Source organism: Scylla paramamosain, chromosome 46, assembly GCF_035594125.1.
Source record: "Scylla paramamosain isolate STU-SP2022 chromosome 46, ASM3559412v1, whole genome shotgun sequence".
In the NCBI taxonomy this organism is placed as follows: domain Eukaryota; kingdom Metazoa; phylum Arthropoda; class Malacostraca; order Decapoda; family Portunidae; genus Scylla; species Scylla paramamosain.
This window is the reverse complement of record NC_087196.1, coordinates 178,423-202,500: the sequence shown is the minus strand read 5'-3', so window position 1 is coordinate 202,500 and position 24,078 is coordinate 178,423. Positions and strand designations below refer to the sequence as shown.

Genomic DNA, 24,078 nt, shown 5'->3' with positions numbered 1-24,078 from the left:
TACCCAGTGAGGTGTAAACCGCGGTTTTCCCGCCCAATTGGGCTATTTTTCATTGGAATTAGAGACGTCGCAGTGAGCGTTTTGATACCAGATAGCGCCAGAATTTTTAATTCTCGCCGGAAAATAAATACTTTTTGGGGCAAGGTTTTACAAGCTTACAAAGGTGTATCGTTGCACAGTAATGCGTCTGAATTTTAAGTCAATTAATTTCGTGATAACTGACAGCACATGACATTGTTTGAGCTTCTATTCATAATTTCAGATAATATTCTTAAAAGAGCCTATAAGTGTATCAAGGCAGGCAATCTGTAATTTTCTACTGACCTCAATGGAAGTATACTAATATATACTTGCATTTCCATGTACTAAACAACAGGCAAATCCATTTAATGTAAAGAAAATATAATTTTGTATCAGAGACTTTATTTTTGCGGTACGATCACTATCCTCGGGTACTTGGGCAGCGAGCAAACCTAAACACAGACACTCGACTACCCTGCACAATGGATACATCACCGCCACAATCATGGACTACAGCGGAATTAAGAAAATTCTTGAAAGAACGAGCTATACCCTATTCTGGATATAGTAAAGCAAAGTAAAGGCCTTTGTATCGGCAAAACTGAGAGGCTATTGTTTACACTTTACACTCCCTAACGGCGCGCGGCACTTTCTTTAACTGAAGAATCATGATCAAGATAAGTACGTCGTACGTCCGCCAGCGGTGCTGTTCTTTTTTTTATTTCACTGATTACTTTCATATACAGGACGTGTCAGTGATATCTGATATTTTTCAACATTCCCAGATAAAATGCACAAGCCGAAGTCAACATCCTTTTATTTTTACTGTTTATACTTACTTAAAAAAAATTCATTACCTATTTTTAGTTTTATCTTATAATTCAATTAACAAAGCCTTATCATACACCAGTAAGTATGAATATTAATATTAAGGGTTATGTTTTTAATTTTAGATACACTTGTGCAGCAATTCATGCTGTACTTTTCCTGCACATCGATTTCAAATTTGGCTAAGTCACCCCTTTGCACCACGAAATCGGAGACAATTAAAAATGCTGGCGCTGATAGGTATCTACCAGCCTCACTGCGACGTCTCTAATTGGCGGGAAGAAAATGGTATTCGCGGGTTGGCGGTTTCTTGGGCTGTTTTTATTGTAGTACGCGGTATTTTGGGCTTTTTATATTGGAAAAATTATTTTATATCGTTTTTTCACAAGCTCAGGCACAGCGCCACGCCAGGTGTGTTGTCAGGTGACGATACCTGACGCGCCTGGCCATCTGCCTGGGTGTGACCTCTTTCCCCTCTCCCCAGGGGGATTATCAGTATTTATCATGAGGGCACGACCTCGTTAACACCGTCGCATGACCTATCCCCGTGACCTGGACAGTATGATGATGAAGCCAGCAGTCTCTCTTCAACCACCACACAGTCACAACCAGCACCTTGGCTATCAGAAACAGTTTACTCTCTGTCGTGCAGTGAAAATGGGCAAGTGGGCTAAGTACGGCAAGAAATACAAGAAAGAATGGGAAAAAGAAGATGGTCTCAGAGAATGGATTTCTGGTGTGCCTGGTGATGACTCTGTTGCAGCGTGCAAGTTCTGCAAAACAACAATTAGAGCCCATCACAGTGACCTTGTCAGTCATAGCTCAACTGAAAAGCACAGAAAAAATGCAGCCCCATTTTCAAACATGAGAACATTATTTCAATCCGGCATTAGAAAAACAAATGCCAATAACAGCATGAAAATTTGTGAACTGATATTAGCAGCTCACATTGCTTGCCATTCAAGCATAAACACTATTGATCACCTGGCTGAAGTTGTGGGAAAAATTTCAAATAAGGAAATCTCACTACATAGAACGAAGTGCACAGCACTTATAAACAAAGTACTGGGACCCTCTATGCTGAAGGAACTATGCAGTGATATCGGTGATAATGATTACTCATTGATAATTGATGAAAGCACAGACATCACCACAAAAAAGAAACTGTGTGTTGTTGTTCGCTATCCCAGCTACTCAAAGAAGAGAATTATCACTTCGTTCTTGGGTTTGGTGGAATTGGAAAGGGGCACAGCTGAGGTGGTCACAACATCTTTACTTGACTTCATAGAAAATCATGCCAAACTGAACGTCAAAAAATGCAATGGTTTGGCAACTGATGGATGCAACACTATGTGCGGGACACACAACTCTGTTATGTCAAGATTTTGTGCATTAAACCCACACGTGACACACATCAAATGCATATGTCATTCATTGCATTTATGTACGTCATATGCAATGCGAAAGTTGCCCTCTCACCTTGAATTCATGGTGTCACAGACATATAGATATTTTTCACACAGCACGCTTCGTCAACAAAAGTATGCAGAACTCTATTCTACAATCAACGTGGGAGAACAACCACTGAAGTTGCTGAAGTTGTCAGGGACGCGATGGCTGGCTATTGCACCATGTATAACAAGGATTCTGGAGCAGTATGATGAGCTGAAACTCCATTTTGAGGTAAGTTAATTATCGTTCATGTAACCCACTTGAATTACTTGTATATACGCATTTGCCCATCCCCTTAACCTCTGATTGTTTAGTGTGTGTGTGTGTGGAGGGAGAGAGAGAGAGAGAGAGAGAGAGAGAGAGAGAGAGAGAGAGAGAGATTAACCTTAAGTAGGTATTACATTGTCTAAGATAACATACTTCATAAAGTAGTTATAAAATAATAATAATAATAATAATAATAATAATAATAATAATAATAATATGTAACTTCTTCCAGATATCCAAAGATGAGGAGGAGAAGAACTACACTGCCGATTTGTTGTACCAGATGTACTCAGATCCTGCCAACAAGTTGTACTTGGCTTTTCTGCAGCCTGTGGTGTCCCAGGTCAACCGGGTTAACAAATTGTTTGAGTCAGACCGGTGCAATGCCAACAGACTCCTGGAAGATTTGATGTCCCTCTACAAGTCCATTCTCCAGCGACTCATGATGCCGCGAACTTTCTGCACGTGGAAAGCTGTGGCAGATTATGATGTAAGTAGCAAATGTGTTTATTTAACACGATTTAGTTTTCTGTAATAATATTACGAATAATGGTAGTAGTAGTAGTAGTAGTAGTAGTAGTAGTAGTAATAGTATAGTAGTAGTAGTAGTATAGTAGTAGTAGTAGTAGTATTTGTTTATGATTAATATCGACTTTTTTTGCACACTACCTGATTAATAATAATAATAATAATAATAATAATAATAATAATAGTAACAATAATAATAATGGTAATAATAATAATAATAATAATAATAATAATGAGAGAGAGAGAGAGAGAGAGAGAGAGAGAGAGAGAGAGATTAACAGGTGGGTGGTGGGTCTGTACTGTTAATCTGATAATTGGCGGTCGCACTCATGGGAATTCCAGAATGTGCCCCACCTTGAACGGATTTCATAAAATGAACAGACTATAGTGCCATTATTGCCACTTTTTCAAATCATTAAACATTATTATTATTATTATTAGTAGTAGTAGTAGTAGTAGTAGTAGTAGTAGTAGTGGTAGTGGTAGTAGTAGTAGTAGTAGCGGTAGTAGTAGTAGTAGTATTGTTATATTGTTGTCTCACAGCATTGGCACAACTCTATGTACTCAGGCTATTGTTTTTCTTCGAGGCTGACCTTCAACCTATTCCTATTAGACGAGGAGCTGCTCTGACATGTTGTTAATGGGCCCTGATAACGGTCGGTGTAGGAGTAAACATTCACGTCTCCCCTCCTTATCCTCCCTTCTTCCTATTCTAATCTTATCCTAGCTCTTCTCTCTTCCTTCCCTCTTCTCATTTCGGTTCTTCACATCTATTATTATTATTATTATTATTATTATTATTATTATTATTATTATTATATTTATAGGTGAACGACGAACGGAACCATCTGCCGCTGGAAGCTGTGGACTTCGGTGTGAAGTTCTACATCGAACTGGGTCAGAGCAGGTTGGACAGCGGAATTGTTCACACCGTTAAGAAGCACGGGCGTGACTTCCTGATGAAGCTTCTTCAGGAGCTGCAGCAAAGGCTTCTATCAAATATTAACCATCTCCAGAGCTTGGATGCCCTGACCCCAGAAACCGTTCTCGGAGTGAGGAAACCAAGACTGCAGGAGCTGTCTTTCTTACCAAAATATTCGGGGGATATTGGTAAGCTCGACGGGCAGTGGCAAAGACTTGCAACTGTCAGCTGGCCAAAAGATGTGATAAACGACTCCGAAAAGTTTTGGTTAACTGTTCACAGCCACCAGGACGCCTCAGGGGAGCGGGATTTTAAGGAGGTAGGGCAGTTTGCTCTGTCCATGCTTTCGCTGCCCATTAGCAATGCCTCTGTTGAACGGGTTTTTTCCCAAATGAACTTGATAAAGAATAAACTTAGGAACAGGATGCAACACAAGAGTCTAGAAAACACATTACATGTACGTGCATTCATGAATAGAAACAACATGTGTTGTAGGGAGTTCGACCCCACACAGGAAATGCTGTCAATGTTCACAAAGGACATCTATACCAATGTTGATGAGCATGAGTATGTTGAGGTGCCTGATGTATAAATGTACTGAAAATAAACATATAGCATGTATGTTAATATACTCTAGCATGTAAAGTATAATTAGGTAGGCATTAATGTTAATAAAGGTACATAATTTGTCAAATATTTTTTTTCCTGTTATGATATAGCTATACGTCTCAGTCGTCTTGAGCATCATACTACTGATAATTCTAATTTTGGGCTGCTTTTGGGCTGTTTTTTGTGACCGAGGTCGCGGGTTTTGGGCGGGTTTTGGGATGGAATGGCGCGGGATATCAGTCCACGACCTGGCAACTCTGCTCGGTCATTCGGCTGACTGGACGCCTACCTAAAACATCGCACACCCACGCCTGCAATGGTTTTCCTTTATTGTGATTTAAGCACCACCTGGAGTTTGGGTAAGCACTTTGTATTATGATGGTATTGTGATTATGATATATTTACTTAGTATTAACTTTGATGAACATGTAAGTGTATGTGACTACAGTTAAAAGTATTTGGGTGATCTTGTTAAGTACTTATTGTGAATGTACCTTGTTGGTGATATTTAATAGAAACATGATTTTCTATGGAGTTGGATTAGTATAATATTTCCAGACCATGTTTATATTACAGCTTGTGATGTGTCCGCTAAATTCGTGTAGGATTTCGTATTCACTTAATTGGTTGTTGGCAGGCCTCTGTTGTATACTTGCTGTGACCGTGTCTGGGGAATCTAACTGCGCCTGTGAACAGCGCCCGCAAATAAACTCACGGCACCTGTCTGCAAGTTTCTGTACCAATCCCCGCTCTACAACTGTCCATGCTTTTAAGACCAAACTGGATATATACAGAGATAGGATATTATGAGATTACTCCCCTCCCATAAACCACAACTAGGTAAACTAGGTAAACACACACACACACACACACACACACACATTGTTTTATTTATTTATTTATTTTTATATATATATTTATTTTTTTTTCATTCTTATAATTCTAGCATCTTTTCATCTTTAGATATATAGATATTTTTTACTGCACCAAGAAAAATATATACAGTATATATATACATTATAGGTTGTGGTCCATCAAAAAACACATTAAAAAGGTTTTGACCAGTTCTTATGCTTTTATAAATATTACATCATACAGAGTTTCTTTTGACAGATTTACTATATTATGTATATTATGGTTCTCTGTAATAATGAAAGTCATTGTTTATTATTTCTTATTCTGTTTAGAGTTGTGTAGTTTTTTAATATTTGACTGTCACTGTGTCCTCCCCATCCAGGCTTCCTGACAGCACTGAATTGCTGGAATGTAGGAGTCACCACCAAGCTGCAGGATTTCTTCATGGTGACCAAGATTGGTGCATTGCTCATTGTCATCATTGCTGGCATCGTCCACCTTTGCATGGGTGAGTGTTTGAACAAGTGAGCCAGTGAGTGAGTGAGTCAATGTGTCTTTAGCAGCGTTGCCCTTCACTGCAATGCCATCAGCCAGTCAGTCAGTCAGGTGTCAGTCTACATTATATTAATTTTGGGGAGTCTTGTATCCCATAGCTATTAAGTATATTTAAAAGACTGATGTTTACTTTATTTTTTGTAGGGATAGAACAAAATCATATTTGTCTGAGACCTCACATAGCAAGTTTGATTGATCCTGTTGTGAAATCTTGTTAATTGTAGTAGCACACCAATCTAATCATTCTTTAGTGCCTTCAGTTATATGTGTTCATGTTTCCTATGGCTTTCTATTTTAACCCTTGTTTAAGTCTTGTTAGTAAGCCATTTTTATGCATAGAACTTTGCTTTATTGTGCTTTTATTGATTCTTTACAGTCAATATGTGAAAAATCCAAGTTCCAGAACACATTAAAAATTCTTAATAGTCTTTCTGAAGTACAAAAAGAAAAAAAAAAAAAATCTACATCATAATAATCTTCACCTCCACTTTTCAGGCAACACTGGGAACTTTCACAACTCCTTCCAGGGCACCAGCACTGAGCCAGGCGAGATAGCTGTCTCCTTCTACTCAGGCATATTTTTCTATGCTGGATGGAACTACCTCAACTTCATGACGGAGGAGCTGAAGAACCCATTTGTGTGAGTACCGTCTCTCCCTCACTTGGCACCACACTGCCACTCACACCAGCTGGTTTGTAGGCCTTGCCTCAAGCTTTACTGTGACAAGACACAAACACAAGGCAAAGCAGGACTGACTGTGAGGTGCTTCCCTTTATGGTCCAAGCAGTAAAAACTTGTCCTTTTGGGTTGTCAGATTTGGGTTCAAGCTCTAGTCAGGTTTACCTCGCTCATTTATGATAGATTAATTTCTTGCTGTTTTGTAGTGGAGAGCATACTTCTTTGTAGAGTTGTGACAGAATGGTTTATCTTTTTAAGCATATACCTTTGCTTTTTATCTGTTATCTATAAATCGTAATATGTGAATCATCTTTTTCCATTTTGGACTTGTATATTTTGCAAATGATCTATATGTCTTTGTACCAAATTAACATGCCACCTAAAGGTATCATGAATGCAGATTTCCTTTCTTTTTTTGTATTATTTTGATTTCTTTGTTGGAGTGACAAATATTGTTTCATTGGTTACAGTGTTTTCCTCATAAAGTATTTTTGTTCCTTCCTTGGATTCTGTATAACTATTTTTGTATAAATTTATGTGAAGGAAATAGTAATATCTTGTTCACATTATAGGTTTTCTATATATTACATCTTCACAAGAAATAATTAAGAACAGCTTCACTAGAATATGAGCAACATTGTGAAGGTTGTGTCCTGTTAGTACATAATTAATTTTGAGAAATACAAGGAACTCAATGATCAGATATCACCACCAGTCACCACCAGTCCTGTTAACATCACACCCTGCCCACAGTAACCTGCCCCGGGCCATCTACATCTCCCTGCCACTGGTGACGCTGGTCTACGTGATGGCCAATGTTGCCTGCCTGGCTGTGCTCTCCCCTCGACATGCTGGCCTCTGATGCCATTGCTGTTGTGAGTACACCATTGACAGCTTCCATGAGTAATTTGCATTGTGTTGTTGATGGCACCATGTGACTGTTGTGGCACAAGTGATAGATAAGTTAGATCATTCGGTAATTACTTTTATAGAGAACGTAATTATAGCAGACATTGCTCTGACTTTTCTAGTGTTTTGAGTCCATTCTTTAAACTTTACAATTATATGTAATAGCTTAGATATTTTGGTTCTCCTATTAGTATACCATAGTGTATTTATGTTAGAGGAAAAGACAATAATCAGGAATTATCATTAATATTAAGTTTGGCTTATCTAGCAGCAGCAGACTTCAAGCATTATATAATATGAAAATTACTTACCTTTGTAAATTTTCTCCCCATTGTTTTTTAATAATTTTATCACACGCTATCCAAGCTAATGGTCAGTGTTACAGAACATAACCTTAGTTGTTGTTGTTGCCTTGATGACAGACCTTTGCTGACCGTCTAATGAGCAGCAGCAGCTGGGTGATGCCCTTGCTGGTGGCCCTCTCAGCCTTTGGTGGTCTCTCAGTGCACATCATGACTTCCTCCAGGTGGGTGTTGCTCCTGCTAGCATTTCGGATCTATTTTCATCTATTCACCACCTATTTTGTTTGTTGATGTAATATATATATAATTTTCCCAGCTGATTCATCACTCTTCCTGACCACCTGCTCTTAGATAGGGAAAACTAGCTAAATCCCACTACATCCACACATCTCAGGCTATCTATCTCTATACCAGGCTTGTTTTATCCTTCAGGGTAGATAGGCAAGGCAAGGCATCAACATCAGGGTCTGGAGAAAATTTGACTGCTCTTCCTCTCATACACTTGACTCATCATAACCACAAATGCATACTACTTCACTTCAGGATTGTCTAGCTCTTTTTGACTGAGGAATTTAGGCTTTCTTAATTCAAAACACAATTAAGAAAACTAAGAGAACTTATAAAAGAAGCCATCAGGCCTACATGTGGCAGTCCATGCAGGGAACATACTGACACATCTATTTCTATCTTTCATTGTCATCCATCAATTATAAGAAACATAAGAAAATTCTCTCTCTCTCTCTCTCTCTCTCTCTCTCTCTCTCTCTCTCTCTCTCTCTCTCTCTCTCTCTCTCTCTCTCTCTCTCTCTCTCTCTCTCTCTCTCTCTCTCTCTCTCTCTCTCTCTCTCTCTCTCTCTCTCTCTCTCATACCTAGACTCACATCTGGTGTTATACTCCTGCGTTCAGGTTTTCTGTCATATATGAATAGCTGTAGTGTTTGGTGAAAATACCACTGTGCTATATTAAGAGATTTCCTGCTTCAGTTATAACCACTAATGATGATGGAGTTCAATTCTAAAGTTATCTTATTTATTTTAACAGAGAATCCACTTTATTCAAGAATTTAGATATACTTGATTGCAAGATTTCCATGAGCTCCACAATCCATTCCTTTCATACACTCCCTCTACTCTCTGTCAGATTTAGAGCACAAGTTATGACTGGTAGTAATACCCCACTCACCAGCTTAATGATGTTGACAGGCTGTGCTTCGTGGGTGCAAGACAAGGCCACTTCCCAGACAACCTTGCTCTCATCAACTGCAAATGCAACACTCCAATAGGCTGTGCTTCGTGGGTGCAAGACAAGGCCACTTCCCCGACAACCTTGCTCTCGTCAACTGCAAATGCAACACTCCAATAGGCTGTGCTTCGTGGGTGCAAGACAAGGCCACTTCCCAGACAACCTTGCTCTCATCAACTGCAAATGCAACACTCCAATGTCTTCTCTCATCTTCCTGGTAAGACATTGTGCAATGCTATGTGTGTGTGTGTGTGTTTATAGGTTTTTTATTATTGTCATTAACAGATTCATTGCTGTGGCTTTTATGTATTTTAAAACAGTATGTGTGACACCTTTCTTTTGAAGTTGGACAAAAACAACATAATTTTTTGTTATTTTCAATGTTTTTTTTGTCAGTAAAATACTACTACCACTACTACTGTGTGTGTGTGTGTGTGTGTGTGTGTGTGTGTGTGTGTGTGTGTGTGTGAGCATGCATCATGGTTCTTATGGTGTCCCCTCAGGATGTGCAGTGTGAGCTAATATTTTGACAGATGGAAAGAAGTATGGAAGTGAATGTACTTATGTGTACATTATTGCTTACCTACACAAACATTTTTTAGTTCTTAACTTCATCAGTCTTTAGTTTCCAAGTTGATGTATTTGTATGAAAAGTGATTGATGAGTTTTCCTCGAGTTATTAATAGATTTACATACACACACACACACACACACACACACACACACACACAAACACACAGTTTTTATATATTATTCAGTCAGACAGAACACATCCTCACAAATGAAGAAAATAAATTTAGGTTGGAATGTTTAGTTAGCTTGGTGCGTCTAAAAGTGAATATTTGTCTAAATGCAGTTTGTCTATTATTTTCTTGTAATCACCTTCTGTATCAGAACAAAAGCATGTGGGACTAGTTCAAAGTACCTGGTGCCACAGCCCCACATGATGAGATCTGGCACAACTGCCTGTAATGCCCCTTCATGCTCTCCTTCACTCAGTCATTAACAGTTTGTCTTACCGAATGAGAGGTTGACAAGGCATTCCATTTTAACCACAGCTTGGAATATTCACAAAGACTCACCTCCACCTCCTCTCCTTCCTCTTCCAGGGCCTGTTGTCACTGGTCTACCTCTCCACCACGGACATCTACCGCCTCATTGACTACGCCAGCTTTGTAGAGAGTTCATTCATCCTGTGCAGTATCGCCATTCTGCTGTACATGTGCTGGAAATACCCTGACATGGAGCGGCCCATCAAGGTGAGCACCAGACAGCAGTGGTGGCTGTGATTATGATCTGCCTGTGGTTTTATTTTTATTTATTTATATATATTTTTTTTATTCATTTATTGTTATTTGTTTATTTATTTATTTGTTGTGTGTGTGTGTGTGTGTGTGTGTGTGTGTGTGTGTGTGTGTGTGTGTGTGTGTGTGTGTGTTTCTCACAACTCAATATGGGAATGGGATTATGATGATGATTCAGCCTTAGAAAATGGAGCAATGGAAGAAGATGGAATAACAGGATAAGAAAAAAAGACTGAAAGAGGAGAAGCAGGAAAAAAATAGGGTTAGCAGGAGAAAAAGAATAGGATGTTACTTGGGAACAACAGCAATTGATCTGAAAGGAGAGGTGAAAACCCCACACTGGTGCATTACCAGTTTCATGAATCATGGCCTGCTGTGTGAGAGTGCTGGCCCAGGGAGTCAATCCCCAACAACTTGGTCTCATGGCTGCCTTTACAGGAAAACCTGTTTCATTAAGTCTGTTCACTGAAAGCTGAACTAGGCAAGCTGTGTCACCCTAGATGAATTAGTGAGAAATAAAGAAAATGTATCAATAAATGCATCGCCAACATGAGTTAGGCACCACTGCTGCCACACAACCACCACATCAATACATACTACCTCCTCAGAGCTTATTTATAGTTGAAATGTATAATTATCATGATGATCTGTTGAACAACAGACAAACCACTTTGCTCTGAGAAGGCTGTGTGTGTGTAGCTGAAAGAGGACATAGTTGTCACAGAAATTATACTAAATATATAGACAAATGGCATGCTGATAATTAGAACAGGACACAGATGCCACAAGACTACAACGCCTCCCTCTCTGTGCAGGTGAACATCATCGTTCCCATCACCTTCCTGCTGGTGTGTGGCTTCCTGGTGTTTCTCCCACTGTATGTGCGGCCATATGAGGTGGGCATGGACCTGCTCATCACTGGCTCTGGGGTGCCTGCCTACTTCCTCTTTGTGTACTGGCAGAACAAGCCAAAAATTGTCAGAACAGCACTTGGTGAGTGGTCTGTTTATGGTTGTCCTTTTGTTCATGGGATGTTAGGCCAGTGTGCCACAAAATAGTAGCAAGACAATACTGAGTGGTATGAATGAGCCCTTACTTGTGGAGGGGCACTGAAAGACTAGGGCTTTCTTTTCCATCTTTCTTGAATATTTCTTGATAATGTGAGTAATATTCACTGTTTGCCATATTTTCCTTGGCAAGAAAATAAATGATGAACAGTATGGTTTACCACCTTCTTACATTAAACTATTTCAGTGCCATCTATTCACTCACCAACAGCTGGAGCAAGGAATATACATCCATACTTTCATTCATATAATAATGTAATAACATTCTCAGTACTTTTTTACATCTTAGTCTCAAGCTTTATAAATTTATGTGCATCTATCTCTATACTAAGCAGACATTCTCACAAAAAGTACAGAGAATTAAACTATCCATTCCCTCACACAGCATCACCTGACCTGGTGTCCACACATCCAAAACTGACATTGTCCTGTGTCCTTCCAACAGACCAACTCACTGTTTGGACACAGTTGCTCTTCGTATCTGAAAACTGAGTGAGGAGTGACTGACTGCACCTCCTCTACCATTACTACCATCACTGCTGCTGCTACTGCTGCTGCTGCCCTACCACAGCTGCCAAGAAACGCACGTGTGTGTGTGTGTGTGTGTGTGTGTGTGTGTGTGTGTGTGTCATCATATCATACAGCCTTCACATATTTTATCCACTTGGTTATGGTTCTGTGCATCATGGCAAATCACACTGCTGGTAGACAATGGATATCAGAAATGTTTCCTACTTTAATCCCCTCTGAACTGCTGTTACTGTTGCTGCTGCTGGATCCTTGGTGATCTGTTTGTATTTTTGCTCAAGTGGCTTGTGTGTGTGTGTGTGTATACTGATGGACCTTGGGGGGGCAGCTGTATGGTGTGAACTGTTGTCAGTGATGACAACATGCACACACACATGTGGCAAAAGCAACACAGCAGCAGATTTGTCAGCCTGGATATGCTCTTTGTAATCTGTGATACTTTTCAGAAGGGGAATATTGAAGGTTTTATACATTATTTATTAGTTATTGTATTTTGGTCATAGGCTGATTTTGCACCACTTTAGCTGATAATTTGAAATTGGTTCTGAACCCAAGAAATACTTGAAGGTGCAATTTTCAGATAAATTGAATAGTATTCCAATTGTACATAGAGATAACAGAAAGTAAGTGAGAGTATTACATATCTGTTTTAGGTATTTTGATTTTTAGGTTTTCACCAAGAGGGTTGTTAGTCCTGGTCTTTGCTTACTGCCTGTCTGGACCTCACAGTGGTGATGGGAAGCCTCAAGCGTGTGACTGTCTGGCAGCTGTGTGGGCCATTCTGGATGAGTATGTGCTGGATGGATGTTAACTGGCACCACATGAGCTTATTTGTTGGCAGATCCAGATGTTGGGAGTACCACAGTTGCTGAGACAATGAGGCAGTCCTGTTAGGGAAGTTTAGTGATTGAACACTGAAGGTTGACCAAACTCCTCTTGGGCTACAGCTATCATTGTACTCATAGCTCAATGGGTAAAGAGTTGTGTACCTTGAATGTTTTGATGGGAATCCTAGTGCTATTCCCCTTATGCCTTGCTCAGCAGGTGTATGTGAGACCTGTGCATGGTGGTGTTATCAGTCAAAAATGTTTTATTGTCCCACATTTTTTCCCATTGTCTTTAACATTTTCCCTTAGTATTAAGTCCAATAATCCACAGACTCTCCTCACAAATATAACAGGTGACAGATGCTAAGGAGGTCACAGGAGTTAAGATTGAGGGAAATGCTAAACACTGGGAGTGAGTGTGGCAAATTACATGACCTCTGACCAGACTAGACCAACAGGATGAATGAACATGGCCTAACTCCAGGCTGTGCTGTGTGGAGGCAGTCCTGGGGTGAGGTGACAGCTGGTGTGACACTCATAGTCACTGGAGCAGCCAAGAAGCCTCACGACAATTATAAATTGGTTAGCTTTGGCACAAGCCTTTGTTATCAGCTAGGCTTGCCTCCTTGACAATGCTCCTGTCTTCCCCTCTGGTGGCCAGCCACTTCCTGCACCTCTGCCTTGTAGGGAATTTACCTCCTGCTCATGAGTGACACGATGAAGAAAAGGAAATAAATGTACATCTTTTCATCTCTGCATGGGACAAATGAGGGGTGTGTGTGTGTGTGTGTGTGTGTGTGTGTGTGTGTGTGTGTGTGTGTGTGTGTGTGTGTGTGTGTGTGTGTGTGTGTGTGTGTGTATTTCATAATTTATCTTATTTTTTTCTGGGCATTTATGGTGCTGAAAGACAAGAAAATTCATGCATACTTTATGATCACTCATTAAACTTTTTATTTTATTATCCTTTTCATTATCATCAAGACCATGCTGGGCTTTAATTAATGTGTGTGTTCGTGTGTGTGTGTGTGTAATTATAGATATGTAGTTGTATTCATGTCCGGTGGCAAATCAGATATATTTTGCTCATTGGTGAGAGAGAGAGAGAGAGAGAGTAGTTTTGGCCCAACAGTGGGTAATGATGTGTAAAGCATATTTTTCTAGGAGCAAATGAGGCAATGTGTCCGCCAGGCATCAACATGTCACTTCATTGTTACCATGTTTTTAAGAATGAAATAAATGTGCCTTTTTTACTGCTAGCTTGTTTGATTGTCATCAAGTGTGTGTATGTGTGTGTGTGTCATGCGAATCTTTCTGGACTCTAGCCGTACCAGCTATTCTCTCTGTAGAGTTTAGAGATCATAATTATGGTTTAAATCCAAGGAAGCTACAGACTTGAGCTTCCTTGAGATGAGTAAGTTGAGACATGTCACGCAACACGTTCCATTGGCTCACAGCTGAGAGGATGAGGATTCGACTCCCGGGCCGAGAGGAGAGGAGCTGTGGGATTTGTCTCCCTCCCTTGCTGGAGTGCAGACCCCCCACTAAGATGCCTCTATTCATGGGGGATCCATCTAAAGTTGTGATCCAAGGCATTCTGTGTAGCATGGTGCAGTGTGACCCACCAGGGATCCATGGTTTGGTGGAGGTCAAGAATTCTACATATCGTCTACATTCCTTGGTTGAGGTGGTTCCTCGTGAACATGGCGGGTATCGTGAATCATTATTTCTGCTGTTTCTGTCGTATGAGTTAAAATATTTGTCTAGCGATGTCAAAGGATGGCCAAACATAAAACAAGCGGTGGTTGGTAATATTCAAGAACAGAAGGCGAGGATTGAAAACCGTAGTGAACTGGTGAAATGAGCGAAGCTAGGAGGTCGTGGACATGTTCATTATAATGTTGCTTTACCTCAGATGATAAAATACCCATCATGGTGTATATATATTAAAACCAATGCAGTCCAAACATGAATAATCCGAATCCAAAGTTGGAACGAAGCCGGATTCCGGACGGACACCACGATAGCTGTCTCGTGTGCGCACTGCGCAGTGTACTTGGTCGTGAGGAGTGACATCAATGCTTGTCTTTCTCGCCTGAGTCGTTGACGTGCAAGGACGTCTCGTTGTTCTTCTCCTGTGGCCAGAGGTGTACTCTGTCGTTAAGGCCGTGGGTGGTGCACATGTGCCGGACAGCCAGCTGATGGGCGCCAGACTGTAATGGTGATCAGCCGGCTGCTACTGCCACCAGAGCCGGTGAGGCCATGAACTGCTCCTCTCTGCCGCCTCCTGATGGACCATCTGCCCTTCGACCACATCTGGTAAGGTTTGTGTCCATTCCCTAAAACTAGTACAGCTGACTTGGCCTGGCAGTGGCCTTCCTCCCGCTGCCTCGGTATCCCCGCTGGGGATGCCTCCCCGCCCCTCCCTCGTTCCCGCCAACCCTGACCTATATTTAGGTGGTAGTCTAGAGTGATAGTCAAACTGGGTACATGGTGCACCCTAGGGCGCATGATGTTTTCAAAGGATACTTGGAAATAATTGGGTACATGACATGGCTAGTGCATGTAAGAGTGCACAGTAGGCAAAGATGTTTTAGAAACAAAATTGTGTGTCATGTAGCATGTACATGACATGGCCAGTATGTATTAGAGTGCACAGTGGTACTCTAATACATATACATGAAGCAAATTGTGTCATGTAAGAAATTAATTTAATCTTAAATTAAAATATTACAAATTAGCGTATTGTATATTACACTTGGACGCAACTCGCGCCTCACAGGTTTTGAGTTGTAGCATTTTGCTTTATAGTACATCTAGTACTTATAAAACAGTTATGTAGGATGGGTTGATTATTTTTTTTATTATTAAAACAGAGACGTGCTACTTTAATTTATATTTTTCAGTCTTGAAACCATGTATTTTTTATTTATTTATTTATTTATTTTTTTTTTTTTGTAATTCATTATCCTATGTGTTAGGATACATAAATATCTCAAAAGCTCCCTTGAAGGTCCATGAGCTTATAAAAGGTTGGGAAGCAGTGGTCTAGAGGATCCGCCTCACTGTCGCGGTGTTGCGCCACTGGTGCCCGTCCTGGCGTCCTTCTCTCCCTTTCTCTCAAGGCCGCTTGGTCGGGTAGTGCTTTGGAGGTGACGGACCAAGGGGTTGTATAGAGTGAGGATCATTTCTTTAATTTATGTTCAAATGATCTGCCGATTAAGACAATTATTTTGTTCGGGTTGTTTACGGCTTACGAACATTGTTGGCTGTTTTAGGCTGCTCGATATTGTTACTCCCAAAGGGAAGGAAGTCCTGTATGAGTGTGTGGGTGTACCTTGGCGTCAGCAAAACAAGGTTAGTGAGTGTAAATGATGAGTGTTCATGAAGGGAGGAGGAGGAGGAGGGGAAGAGAAAAATAGTATTAGTACTACTACTACTACTACTAATGCAATATGTGGTGTAAATTATTGCATATCGCAGAATCTCGTGGCGTAATGCACCCCACAATTACGTATTTGCTTTGTATACGAAACATGGTTACACTTCTTTCAAGTTCACAGAAAACGGATTTTCACAACAAAAGGAGAGCCTCACAGAACCAAGGACTATTTTGAAACACTTCTGTGCCACGCCTCCACTACTTTCAGAAGACGGTAGTTGAAGTTGCAAGGGTCTTCAAGGGTGTTTTTATATTTCTGGTGGCAGATAAACAAGATTCCCTTGTTATGAACAAGAGAAAGACTCTAGAGAACTCGGCTGATCAAGTCTGTGACCTTTGAATATTGTCGTATTGAGATAGCGAAGCGTTTCAGAACACAGGCATCAAACACAACGAGGCGTGATCCGAAGCTGTGTTGGTGCTCCGATCAGAAGAGTGAGACAGCCGCGGCGCTCAGATCACACACACAGTCAGTCCTGCCGCCAGTCGCCGCCTAGCCTCGGATGGCGGAGGGGGCACGCTTGTTTCCGATCCGGGACGGTTGTGTGTACCTGGCATCCCTGCAACACACACACACACACACGTCCATGTACCATAGCTTATAATTTAACAGCAAAACATGATTACAAACATTTATAAAGACATCCAAAATTATAGAACTACAAACCAACATAACACCGTAAGTTAATAAATACAAAATAAGTAACTATCAGATTACACACACACACACACACATACACATACACACACACACACACACACACACACAGGCAGCAGCAGCAGCAGGATCGGGTGAACGGAGCCATACCTTCTCATCACCAGCAGGTCAAATGAAAGAGTTTTAAGTGCAGGAAAGTGAAAGGACTTCAGATAAAGTGAAGGAATACAAGTGAAGTGTTCGGAAAGTGTAATCTGACAAAGAAAGTGAAGGAAGAAAGAATGAAAGAGGGCAAGGCGGAGCGGTGCAGAAGGGAGGAACCAAGAAAGGATACGAAGCAAGGGTTTAAGGACGAGGGAGAGGAGGAGAAAGGTATGGAAGTTAGCGAGAGTGTGGTGACTGTACCCATCGTCATGTATGGAGTACGCTTCTCATATGAGGGGGAAGGGGGGGAGGGGGATTCAACACTCCTGAACAGGCTGGAATCAGAAGTGTTTCGTCCTATCAGCCTTCTCCTCTAACTGACTCTTACTCAGCCTCTCTTCGCCGCAATGTTACATCTCTTCTTGCCTTCTGCCTCTACTAACACGCTGACTGCCCTTATGATCGTGTTAACTGCATGCCTCTCCTCTTCCTGCAGCCTCGCTGCACAAGACTTTCTACTTTCTCCCACCACTATTCTCTTCACTTCCCAAATGCAGGATTTAACCAGTATTCACAATCTTTTAATCCTTTCACTGTTAAATTCTGGAACTCCCTGCTTGGTTCTGTATTCTGCCCTTCCTACGACCAGAATCCCTTCAAGGGGGAAGAGTCAAAAACATTTTTCAAATTTTGGATTATCCGTTCTGTCCTTTTTCTTTAGTACCTAGCACCCCGGTGGTCCCTTTCTTATGAAATTTTTCCAGCCCCTGGCCAGTGCCACTACTACATAAAGAATACATAGATAAATCGCTAAACTTTTAATTTCGGAGAAGAAGAGCCTGAGTTAGCCACTGACTTAATACACAGCAGAGGAGGAAAGTGCTTGAACTTTGCCGCATATTATACAACTTTTTTTTTTTACTATTCTTTCTTTTTGCTATATTTGAGGAACTAGACCTTGTAAAATATTGTTTTATGTAAAGTCACTTGTCTTGCGTTTTGTATTTCTGTGAGTTTGGCACACTGCTTTGGTTACGATATGATAAATGTGCGTGTTTGACATCAAGACTTTGCCTGTATTTATAACATATGTTCTTGTTATCTATTTTAAAATCTGTTTTATGTATTTTTATAGGTGTAATTAATACGATTTACTTTTTATTTGATTTCATCAAACAAGTAAAAAAAATGTTTACAATAAAAAGAGAGAAAAAGGTTAAGAAATAGGTAAAATTAGTGTTGGTAAAACCTCAGCCTGTTGTTGTACGTGTCGTGTTCCAGTTGAGGTTGGCGTGACAAGTGGAAAAGACAAATATGGTGGTGATTTTATAGGTGGACTCTGAAGATACTTTATAGTGTATGAAGTGGCTACACTGTACAAGAGGTAGAGGTGAATGGGTATTACACGCACGGCAAGGAGGACAAGGTGGCAGGTCACCGCTGTCCTGTAAACACTCTGGAGGCACGTTGCCAAATGCACACTGATTTTCTCACGCTGAGCTCATCGTGTCGTCTCATTCAGGGAAGTCAGTGTCCTTGCCATACTTTGAGTGAGCAGTAAAGTGTTGCCGTATTGTGTGCTGCTGTATCAGCTGCTTCATTGTGCGTCAGCTCCTCATGTTTTCAAAAGTCCTCTTCCTTGTGCACTACTTGAAGAAATTGAGTGCACCACCATGCAGGAAGTCTTCTCCTGGTGTGTGTACCGAGGAAACACCTGTTTGTCTGCTGTGAAAACCTGCACAATTTTATAAAGTAAATATGACATATAAAGAAATGACACGTCAACAATAAGTGGAATTCTCCAAGCAGCGAAACATGAAGCAACCTGCTGCAGCAAATTGCTGACGCCACGACAAGCTTCACTGTTCTGCAAAGTAAACATGAATTTTGAAGACACGACACACCCATGATGATTGGAATTTTGCTAATACTGTAATGGACAGACTGGTTGCATGGGTGACAGCTTGTTTGAGTGAGGCGGATGTTGGTGATTTGCGCGGGTGTAAGGACAGATACTTACTCCTGGGACAAAGGAAGTGAGTGACTTGCTGGTCGACTGTCTCTGCTGCTTCATCCTTCACGACGCCACCAGCAAGTGCAAGGCCGGTGTTCTGAAAGACTTTGCTCTGCCATCACGATTGTCTTCAAAGACCACAGAAGTGATTACTCACTTTCTCTGAACTGTCCCGATTAATAAGGCTGAACTACTGTCATTCCTATCACTGCAATCACGAACACACGCTTGGAAATGCCACTAATTCCCACGAGAGCCTGTTAAAGGTTGTCCAGATAAGACGCGGAAGCATTTCAGAATCCGCACATAATATACGTACATCACACTGTTCTCACTGGACCGTACTGACGGAAATAATTCACCTGTTTGTTAGAGTATTCCCGAAAAACGACGTAACACGGCCTCTCAAACCCATAGTAGCCTCCATTTACACACCACCAAAAAGAAAACAAGTTGTTATGTACGTACTTCCAACTTAATACAGGACGGAATACTTATAATATAAGTATTCCGATCTCTGGAAAAATATGCCGAAAAATAGATTGAAAAAATAAATAAAAAGCGAAAGAAATAAAATATATATATATATGTCACGCATAATGTGGATAATTGCCTAATGTGAACATTAGGCAGTGAAATTGCCTAATCTTCATATTAGGCAATTTGTTTGCACGATGTTGACAATAGGCAACTTACTTGCTTAATGTCCACTTTAGGCATGATTTTCAAATTAGGCAAGGGTATTTTGCCTAATGTGAATTGAATGACAAACCAGTGTCTACAGTTTTGTTCGAATGTTGTTCGAAACTTTGGGTCTGTTACCGAGTTGTTGTGAGCAAAGATGTTGTTCGAAGCTTTGGGTTTGTTATAACCGAGTTGTTGTGAGCAGGTGCGTGCAAATTCTTTCAAACGAGAAGCATAGTGAGTGGCGCTAAAACGCGAAGTAAAGTGGCGCTAAAACGCGAAGTAAAGTGAGTGTGATGCTAAATCTTTCTAAACTTATGGATTTCTGATTACTGTGTGGGTTCGCTGATGTTTTTTTCTCTATATTTTCTTTGTAAATTACTAAACTTTTCTATCTATTACAGTTTATGCACTATGGATCAAGCTGCTTTTGAACTTCAGCTGCGTCAAACGCTGCAAGGCAAGGCTGAAAATGCTGTCATCCAGCCCGCTCTCCAGCGTGATCAGTGGTTGCAGGATTTGTTAAGAATCAATTCTTCTGGAGCCCAGTCTACATTTGACTATAACCTCAAGAAACGCTATGAAGTTCTGCGTGTTGGCAATGCTGACCGACTTATTCGCAAAAGAAAAGATACCAGTGAACATGAATTTAAGTTTGTTGCATGTGTAGAAGAAGTGTTTGGTATTATTAAAACAGCTCATGAAGCTATTGGCCATGGAGGTGGCAAGAAAACAATTGCAGAAGTGAGAAAGAAATGGTCAAACATCACACAAGAAGTATGCTACCTCTACATTTCATTCTGTGAGCACTGTCATCAAAAGAAAGCCAGAAAAACTCCAAAGGGTTTGGTAGTAAAACCGGTACGCAGTCATGATATCCATTCTAGATGCCAGATAGATCTTATAAATTTTCAAACATTACCTGATGGAAACTTTAAGTACATCATGACATATGTAAATCATTTCAGCAAATTTTGTGTGTTGCGTCCACTGACATCAAAAAGAGCAGAGGAAGTCGCAGCGAACCTTCTAGATATATTTCTGACATTTGGAGCACCTGCTATTTTACATTCCGACAACGGACGGGAGTTTGTGAATGCCATCATCACCGAGCTTTCAATGCTATGGCCAGAGCTGAAGCTGGTGACTGGACGCCCACGTCATCCTCAAAGCCAAGGAGCTGTTGAACGTCTAAACGGTGTGATCCAGGACAAACTAACCATTTGGATGAGGGAAAATAACAGCAAAAAGTGGTCAGTAGGTCTTAAGTTTGTTCAGTGGCAAGTTAATATCAGTCAGCATGAAACAACTGGCCACAGTCCTTTTAAAGTTACATTTGGACTAGATCCGCAAGTTGGATTAGCATCATCTATCGTGCCAAGTACAGCTTTTTGTAATATATTCACCGAGGAAGATCTCGAGTCATTTCTGGAAGCAGAGACTGAGGCAGAAGCAGAGACAGGTGCAGAGGCAGAAGCAGCAACAGGGGCAGAGGCAGAAGAAGAAGCACAGACAGGGGCAGAGACAGAAGCAGAAGCAGAGACACGGGCAGGGAGGTCAGAGGCAGAAGCAGAGACAGGTGCAGAAGCAGAAGCAGCAACAGAGTTAGAGGCAGAAGAAGAAGCACAGACAGGGGCAGAGGCAGAAGCAGAGACAGGTGCAGAGGCAGAGGCAGGGGAAGAGGCAGAAGCAGAGACACGGGCAGAGACAGTAGCTACGAATTTCCAAAAGATCCGTGTTGCAGCTAATATAGGACAATCAAAGGCAGCAGCACGGATGACAAGACGCGGCAAAAACCTGCTTAAGCCATTGTCCATTGGTCAGTGTGCTACGCTGAGGGTTCCAGATGTCGATCGTGGTCCAACAGATCCAAAAAATCTGTTAGTAGTCATCCTTAAGGAAGAAGAAGGACTATACACTGTAGGTTGTCGGGAGGGAATTATTAGAACAAAATTTACACCAGCTGACCTAAGTGGGATCAAACAGACCCTTATAAAGTCTGAAGAGGTTCCTGATATCTGCCTATCGATGAGAACAGCAACAGCAAGAGCCACTGGTGGGCAAGGTTATACAAAGTGTCAATGTACTACTCAATGTACATCAGGAAGGTGCAGCTGCCTAAGAAAAGAAATTAAATGCAACTCGCGCTGTCACCCAGGCAGATCATGCAAAAATTTGTGATTGGACTCAACTGAACCCTGAGATCGATTGACCTATTTTACTTATACTAATATTGCATTAATTAATTATGTTTTCCTTATTCACATTGGGCAAAATTGAGCTGCATAATTTGAACAATAGGCATTTTTTGCCTAATGTTAACAATTTGTAAACTTTACGCAACCTACTTGCTTGATGTACACATTAGGCAATTTTCTGCCTAATGTTCACATTAGGCAATTGTCCACATTATGCGTAACATATATATATATATATATATATATATATATATATATATATATATATATATATATATATATATATATATATATATATATAAAGAAAATGAAAAAAATAAGAAAATAGAAAAATGATGAAAAAAATAAGTAAATACAGTAAATGCTAACAAAAAAAAAAAAATAAATAAAATGGAAAAATAATTTTAAAAAATCCGTAGAGCACATGGCAATAAAGGCAGCAGCGGTTGGTAGTGATGCATGCATGGCTAAGAAGACTGAGGAAAGTAATGAGAAGGTATGAGAAGAGGACCCGATGGGCTGCACTGAAGGCTGGCCAAGAAGCAAGAGTTCAAGACCAAGGTGCCACACACAGTGAACCTAAACACAGAGCGGTTCCAGGACTGGTGGAAGAAGAGTGCGGGGATCTTGAGAGGAGTGGATAGAGAAGTACTGGGAGAAACGTGTGGAAAGTCACGCACAACTAGACAACAGTGGTGGTGGAGTGAACACGTCAACAATGCACTGAAAAGGACAAAGCAAATCAAGAAAGAGTGGGAGCAGAGCGGAACGAGGCAGAATAAGTTGGAATACAGAAGAGCAAAGAAGTTTAGCAGGGAAAGCAGTGGCGGTGGCTAAGGCTGAGGCATGTCGTGATTTACTGGAAAAGCTGCAAACACCAGGAGGAGAGAAGAGAACATGCAGGATACCAAGGAGTAGGAACAAGCCAATAAAGGATGTAAATCATGCGAAGCAGATGAAGGATGCTACTGGTGTGGTGCTAACTGATATGAAGAAGGTACAGGCGACATGACTGACAGGAACAAGGTACAGGAGAAGACTGGGATGTTTGTGTGAAAAGCGTGACTTGTGACAGAGGATATAAAATGAAAAAGTATATTTGATAATACAATTATGTACATAATTGTAAAAACCGTAACTTGCTCAGGAGGATGAAAGAAAGGAAAGAAAAACATTGAAGAAAAATATGCATATATCATGTGTGAAAGAAAAAAAACTCGATCATGAAAGAAGAATAAAGAAAAGAAAAAAAATGATTAGATAACACAAGTAAAACAAAATGAAAAACGTAACTTAGTGTAAAAAAAAAAAAAAATAAAAAAATAAAGGAAAAGGAAAATACGTGCTGTAATAATATTATCGATGTTTGTGTGGAAAGCGTAACTTAATCAAGAGGATAAAACAAACAAACAAAAAAAAAAGGAAAAAAAGGAGAAGGTAGTAAAATTATGTATGAAAAACAAAACCTGAAAATTACAAAAAAGAAAAAGTAAAAAAAAAAAAAAGATATGCAGTAAAATTAAGGATGCCTGTGTGAAAAAGAAAGACAGCGTGAAGAAGAGGATGAATTGCGTGTTTTCCTGCAAGAATCTGAGCCTTGCTTGTCACGCAGGAAGAACATTTTCTCTGTGAAATAAATGAAAAAAAAAAACAGGAAAAAAAGAAAATAATGTATCAAAATTTTACATACTCGTATGTATGTGAAAAACGTTCCCCAAAAAGAATTAAAACAGGAAAAGAAAAATCAACAAAATATAAACCAAAATAATGGATGCATTTGTGAAAAAAAATAAATAAAGGAAATAAATACGCAATGTGGATGTTTGTGTGAACAGCGGGATTTGTCCCAGAGGGAAAAACAAGGAAAAGAAAATGTGAAAAATGTGAAAAATATATCTTTTAAGAGAATGAAAAAATAAAAACGTGAAAATGTGAATAAAAGTAAAAAATAAAGAAGAAAAACAAGATATTGTAATGCAATTATGTATATGTGTGAAAACCGTAACGTAAAAAAATAAAACAGAAAAAAGGAAATAAAAAATAGTA

General features: G+C 40.2%; 2 protein-coding genes and 1 pseudogene across 3 annotated transcripts in view; all 3 read left to right on the top strand.

Annotated features, from left to right (window-relative positions):
- LOC135094752 (uncharacterized) overlaps positions 1-5,350 on the top strand; it is a 5,928-nt gene extending 578 nt beyond the window's left edge. Inside the window, exons 1-4 of one of the 2 annotated variants that reach the window (XR_010263961.1) lie at positions 1-2,532; positions 2,801-3,058; positions 3,924-4,986; positions 5,265-5,350. The exon at positions 1-2,532 is cut by the window's left edge and continues 578 nt beyond it. Coding sequence is in view for 1 of the 2 variants with exons in the window: in XM_063995097.1 (XP_063851167.1) it covers positions 1,384-2,532; positions 2,801-3,058; positions 3,924-4,610 (2,094 nt within the window). In the remaining variant the exon portion in view is untranslated. Of the gene's footprint in view, positions 2,533-2,800; positions 3,059-3,923 lie in introns of both variants that reach the window. The other variant, XM_063995097.1, reaches the window with a different exon arrangement.
- Positions 1-14,146, top strand: part of LOC135094626 (Y+L amino acid transporter 2-like) — a 19,356-nt pseudogene extending 5,210 nt beyond the window's left edge.
- Positions 14,147-20,180: 6,034 nt separating this feature from the next.
- On the top strand, positions 20,181-22,248 carry LOC135094618 (KRAB-A domain-containing protein 2-like). The gene has a single exon (XM_063994867.1). The coding sequence runs from the start codon at positions 20,183-20,185 to the stop codon at positions 22,013-22,015; it is 1,833 nt and encodes a 610-aa protein (XP_063850937.1). The 5' UTR covers positions 20,181-20,182; the 3' UTR covers positions 22,016-22,248.
- The last annotated feature ends 1,830 nt before the right edge of the window (positions 22,249-24,078 follow it).

Excerpts from the sequence above, each read along its gene's own strand:
- LOC135094618 (XM_063994867.1), top strand. The coding sequence starts at position 20,183 with ATGTTTTTTTCTCTATATTTTCTTTGTAAATTACTAAACTTTTCTATC.